At 30.8% G+C, this 6,530-nt stretch overlaps 1 protein-coding gene across 1 annotated transcript; it reads left to right on the top strand.

Annotated features, from left to right (window-relative positions):
- The first annotated feature begins 2,613 nt into the window (after positions 1 to 2,613).
- LOC118041412 (uncharacterized) lies at positions 2,614 to 4,586 on the top strand. Its single transcript, XM_035048731.2, has one exon. The coding sequence runs from the start codon at positions 3,057 to 3,059 to the stop codon at positions 4,260 to 4,262; it is 1,206 nt and encodes a 401-aa protein (XP_034904622.1). The 5' UTR covers positions 2,614 to 3,056; the 3' UTR covers positions 4,263 to 4,586.
- Positions 4,587 to 6,530: the final 1,944 nt, after the last annotated feature.

The raw sequence follows: 6,530 nt of genomic DNA, 5'->3' as shown, positions 1-6,530 counted from the left end.
TTTTTTGCTCCCACCTCTTCTCTCTCTCTTACCCCATGGGACTCCGCACCACATCTTCTTGAATTTAATTGGTTTTTAGTTTGTATTTATTTTAATTTTAGTTTTTTTTATTATTTGTATTGATTTTTAAAGTTTTTTTAATTTTATCTTTTAATATTTTATTTTATTTTATTTTTTCTATTCAATTTGGTATTTATTTCTTTGATTGTTATTTTTTTATTATGGATTTTTTTTCAATATTATTTCTCAGTGTTTTATTTTATTTTATTTTTTTATTTGATTTTGGTCTTTATTATTTTAATTTTTTTTTTTTTCTTAATTTATTTATTTTTTCAATTTAATCTCTAATTTTTTTATTAGATTTTTTTTTATTATTTTAATTATTATTTTTATTTTTTTTATAAATAAGAATTTTGCTTCGTTATGTTTTTATATTTTCATCTGCAGGTTAATCGCACTGTCAAAAGTAAAAAGATTGTTGTTGTACGAAGTTGGCTTTGGTAAAAAGTTTGTTTGTATTTTACAAGGTAAGTTCCTAGTTTATGAACAGAATCGTCGGTTTGAAAGATTGAATTTTTTTTTAATTGATCATTTTGATTTTATCTTAAATTTATGTTTACAGTCACAAAGTTTGCAAGTTCATCTAGATTAAAAGGTTTTTTTTATTATTTTTTTACAATTAAAAAAATTGAAATTTATTTTTCCATTATATTTTTATTTTTTAAAAATTATTTTTTTCAAGTTCATCTTGGAGTTGTTTGATAATCCAGGTGGTTTTAAGTATGTTTTATATATATATATATATATATCACTGTTATTTTTTTTGTTGTTGTTCTATTTTTTATTTATATTATTTAAATATTTTAAAGGTTAACGCGAGTTAATTTTGTTTTAATTGATTATTTTGATTTTATCTCAATCTTATGTTCATGATCATAAAGTTTGCAAGTTCACCTAATTTAAAGGGGTATTTTTTTTGTTGTTTTTAAAATTATTATTTTTTATAATTTTACCCTTCAACATTAAATTGCTTGATAATCTAGATGGTTTTAAGTATATTTTTTTTTAGTTTATATTATTTAAATTATAAATCGAATCAATAAATCGATTCTTTGATTTTTTATCCAAACATTCCTTTTTTACATCGAAAAAAACATTATCCAGCCTATGTCAGAGCGCGGGCACCAAATCTAATTCAAACTAAAAAAAATTAAGAAAGATAACCCACCTACCTGTTTATTCAAGTGAACATCTCTAGAAGTTAGTACGCACTACACCGTAAGGTCAAATGATTTTTTTTTTTTAGCTTTAAAACAATTATAAAGGCTTTAGGATGTGATATTTAGATGCATGCTTGATGAAATACTTTTGAAATATCTAGATTATAATATATTATGTTAAAAAATATAGAGATAATAACATGCTGATTCAATTCAGATCAAATTATGATTAACTCATGTAAAATTTATGTTCTAGAACATTAGATCGTGATAAACATATAAAACCCAAACTTAAAACAAAATAGAAAGTTTAGTTTTAATCAATTAAATATTAAAGCCTGAAAATAAATAAATAAAACATTCAATTAAAAAAGAAATAAAAAAAGTTATATTCAAGTAAATTAAAATATCATGAGCATTACATGCATGTATTTTACCATTTGATTTAATTTAGTTAAAAACCAAAGCATGAACTTTGAAAAAAGAAAAAAGAAAACAAATGAACCTGGATTTAATTTCGTTATAAGTCTCGCATGCACTGTTTAAACAGGACAGGATGATTTACTCGTTGACACATTTCATGTGTGCGCCAATTGTTTTTTTTCAAGAGCAATTAAATAATTATACTATGAAATTTTTTTTAAAAAAACCAAGTGGTTTCTTATAAATTCTAAAATAATTAATAAATCTTGAGAAAACATCCAATTATATGTGATAAAGGTCTGTTTTTTTTGTGTTTTAAGTACTTTTAAAAAAATTTAAAATTTTTTATTAATTTAAAATTAATATATTTTTAGTGTTTTCAAATTATTTTGATGTACTGATATTAAAAATAATTTTTAAAAATTAAAAAATTATTATTAATATATATTTTTTATTAAAAAATTATTTAAAAAACAATCATAAATATACTCTAAAATAGCTTTAGTGAAGTGGAATTAGTATTTTCCCACAGCTTTTAGTTTTTATTAATTACTTGAGAATAGAATGGAGTCCATGGCATACAAAAGGACAAGCAGATGATGGACATCTGACAGCTGGCAGCCACCTCCTCACGCAAGCCACGCTTGTTCCTGGTTCTTTAGAGGGCACCTTCGTTTTATTTACATCCGCAAGTCCCGGATGACGTGTCAACTGGTCCAAATCGGTGAGATTAATTGCATGCCACCCCTGTTCATCTAACCTAAAAGGCATTCACTTGCTCGCTTCTTTTCTTTTCTTTTCCTGGATGGATCAACCTCTCTGTCACGTGATATCCATCCGAACTACCCTTTTCCGAACCTGGTGACTTCGTCTCCCCATGTAGGCTCGGACAGCCGTTTAAACCCGAGCCTAAACCCCATAAAAAAACAAAAAAACAACAACATTAACTAAAATAAGAGACAATTATTAATAATAATAATAAAAAACAACATTTGTTGTTGCCGCAGCAGCAGGAGCAGCAGCGGAGCACAAAACAAGTAGAGACTAGCAGCAGCTGTCATTACATTTTTCTTCATCTTCTCCGAGAAGCCAAAGTAACGAAAAAGCGTACTCATTGAGAGAGAAGAACAACTACGAGAAGAAGATTCATCAATCTTGTTGCTTCTCTTCAAAGCCAGCCATTCTTGATTCTTTTATTCTTTATGTCCCTCTCTCTCTTTCTAAATCTTGTGATCTTTTTTTTTTTGCTGATAGTTTTGCCATTAAAGCTTTCACGCCACTTCCCACGAGAAATCGGTAGTCGGAAAGCTTTTTCATCATCACCCCTAAACCTCACCTCCACTCTCTTCTCTATATAACAATACCCCTTCGTCTACTGCTCTCAGCATCTCTCCTTCTCCACGCTGAGATCAAATGACAATGCACCCATTAAGATCATGCTTTGCCGTTCTGTTCGTTGTCTATCTTCTTCAATGTAAATTGCTTTTTGTGCATTGTATTTTAGACCCACTTGATTTCTTAGCTCTACAATCCGTTAGAAAATCCTTAGACGACATGCCTGGTTCCAACTTCTTTGCTTCATGGGACTTCACTTCTGATCCTTGTAACTTCGCTGGAGTGTATTGTGAGTCAGACCGGGTGATCGCTCTCAACTTGGGCGATCCTCGTGCAGGGTCTCCTGGTCTAATAGGCCGACTCGACCCTGCCATTGGCAAGCTCTCTTCTCTGACTGAACTCTCTGTTGTTCCAGGTCGAATCATGGGTTCTCTCCCGCAATCAATCTCCCAATTAAATGACCTTCGCTTTCTCGCTATCAGCCGGAACTTCCTCTCCGGCGGGATACCGGCAACTCTAGGCCAGTTACGCAACCTCAAAACCCTTGATCTCAGCTACAATCAGCTCACCGGAGATATCCCTCGCTCTATAGGTACCATACCAGGGCTCTCCAATGTCATTCTCAGCCACAACCGCATCTCCGGTTCGGTCCCACCATTTCTCTCAGAAACTCTAACCCGGCTCGAGTTGAAACACAACGAACTCTCTGGTTCCATCTCGCCAACCTCCCTCCCTCCTTCGCTGCAATACCTCTCTCTTTCCTGGAACCGCCTCTCCGGTCCGGTCGACTTGTTATTGATCCGGCTCGACCGGTTAAACTATCTGGACCTGAGTATGAACCAGTTCTCGGGCTGTATTCCTGGTCGAATCTTCACATTCCCCATAACCAACCTTCAACTGCAGAGAAATTCGTTTTCCGGTCCGGTTCAACCGGGAGGTGAGGTGACAATACTGACCGTTGATCTTAGCTACAACAGGTTGTCGGGTGGAGTATCGCCCATGTTCTCAACCGTACAGAATTTGTATCTGAATAACAACCGGTTCATAGGACAGGTTCCGGGTAGTTTCGTGGACCGGTTACTGGATGCGAGCATACAAGTACTCTATTTGCAGCATAATTATTTAACAGGGATGCAGATTAATCCAACGGTTGAGATTCCTTTGAGCAGTTCGCTGTGCTTGCAGTATAATTGTATGGTGCCGCCCATACAGACGCCGTGCCCCTTGAAGGCTGGAAAGCAGAGGACAAGGCCTACCGCACAGTGCAACGAATGGAGGGGGTAAATCTTCGAACTGGAGAGGGGCACAATGGGAAGAAGGATCTTCATACTGATAGGTTGATATATTTTATTTTTATTATTTTTGAGGGGGGGTTTTTGATTCGTTAATTTATTTTGTTTTGGGATTGAATTTGATAGGTAAATGATGGATAGATAAGAAGACTGTGGATACTTGTAGTTATTTTAACGGTCATCACTTATTACTATGCTGTCATTATTTTATTTTTATAATATAGGTTTTTCTGAGCAACATTGTGTTGGTTTATCCTATGGATTGTTCTATTATTATTATCTTAATGAAGATAAAATATTTTACGTTTTATTGCCATTTGTTTTATTTTATTTTAGTAATTGATGATGCTATGCCGTGGTTTGATTGCCATAAGACTCGATGATGTTTGATTTTGCTTATTTTCTTGAGAGTGATTAACAAATCTTATATTTTATATACAACCATATTTATTATCAATTAGCTTAATATATAACAAAATTTATGGGTCGCATTCCCAGAGGAATAGACCATGCTTTTTATTATTCTGGATACATAAAATATAGACCATCATCATCATCATTATTATTTTTATTCACATGAAGTGTTTGATAAACTTACATGTACCTTGACTAATTATTAATTATTTTAGTAGTGCTCTTGTTTTTTAAATGCAATGTTCATGGCAAATTCTATTCTTTGTGTGTTTTATAAATACAATGGTTGTCGTTCACATAAAAATCTCGTGAAATTTGAATACTGAAATGACAATTTATTTTTATATTTAAAAAGTATTTTTGAGATTTTATTTTATTTTAAATTATTTATTTTATAATTTTGAATTGTTTTGATCTCATGTATCCTAAATAAATTTTTTAAAAAAATAAAAAATATCTTGAAAATCAATTCTTATCATAATTTTAAATGATAAAGAGGTGAAATCACTTTGGAGTTGGGCTCTCTCTCATGCCTTTTGTGGATTTATATAACTTCAAGGGTCGCTAAATGCTTGAGAAATGCCCATATCTATTACATTATTGAGTTTTAAATTTCATAATCTCTCTTTTATTATTATTAGAATCCAATGAAGTAGCAAATAATAATAATAAAAAAAAACTATGCATATTTCATTGCAACTCAAGTCATAATTGATGCATAAACTAGTCCAAAAAACATTTGTTGCTGTCTAATAAAAGAATTGATAGCCTTTTGTTGTTTATTGAATATTAAAAAGAAAAGAAAGTAGAAAAAATGAAGTCTAATGGCATCATTTTATAGTTAAAGAGGGCACGAGGCAGGAGAGAAAAGGAGAAAGATTAGGTGAGAGTGGATGATAGATAATCTTAAAGCTAAAACGGCACATGATTGGAGAGGAAACAAAGACTAAGGGGGCAGTCAATGTGGGCCTCTCTTTTTACTTGTAACTAACTTGTGTTGTCTCCGTTTAGTTGGGGAGTCCCACGTTGCCGCCGGTCAAAAATCATTTCTTTTGCTAACCACCACTTTGACGCCGTGGGTCAAACCACTAATTTTCCTTATGTTTTACCAGTTTTTCTTTCTTTTTTCCTCTGTTCATGTGTTAGGTCACTCTTCTTGGTTACATGATTTCTTTAGATCTCCTAGTGTTTCAAGAATGGTTTTTTAAAAAAATTATGTTTTTTTTTTTATTTTGAATTATTTTTATTTTATTTTCAAATCTTTTTGATATACTATTATGAAAAATAATTTTTTTAAAATAAAAAAATATTTAGATATATTTAAAAAAATATTTTAAAAAATAACTATTATTATATTCTCAAACACAATAATAAAAAAAAAAACAATAACCGGAAAGAAAAAAAATTAACCCCAAGCGACATTTCATCATTCGAAACCAATTGAAGGTGAGGAGGTTAGATTGGATATCTATTTCTGTTTTTATATAGTAATATTAGGTAAGACGGGGAGGGTATCCAATAATTTATAATTCTCCCATTTAAAACCTAAAAAAAAAAATCGTTAATAAATTTGTTGCTTCCAACCAATGATTAAGTTAAGAAATTCAGATTAAAAATGTTATTTTTTAGAAGAAAAAAAAAAATATTTATTTAAATTTGAAATTGGTCTATAAAGTTTTAGTTCAATCACTAAAATTGAACTATATTTTCAAATCACACATTAACTCCATAAAAGCTCCATATAAAGCTAACGAAAAAAAAAATCAAACTCAATAAAAGTCAATTCAATATGAAAGAATTAGATTGAAAATAAAAAAAATGATAGAAAAAAAGTTAAAAAAACATT

This window comes from Populus alba, chromosome 14 (genome assembly GCF_005239225.2).
Source record: "Populus alba chromosome 14, ASM523922v2, whole genome shotgun sequence".
NCBI lineage: Eukaryota > Viridiplantae > Streptophyta > Magnoliopsida > Malpighiales > Salicaceae > Populus > Populus alba.
Note: the sequence above shows the minus strand (reverse complement) of the source record. Positions and strands in the feature narration are given on the sequence as shown.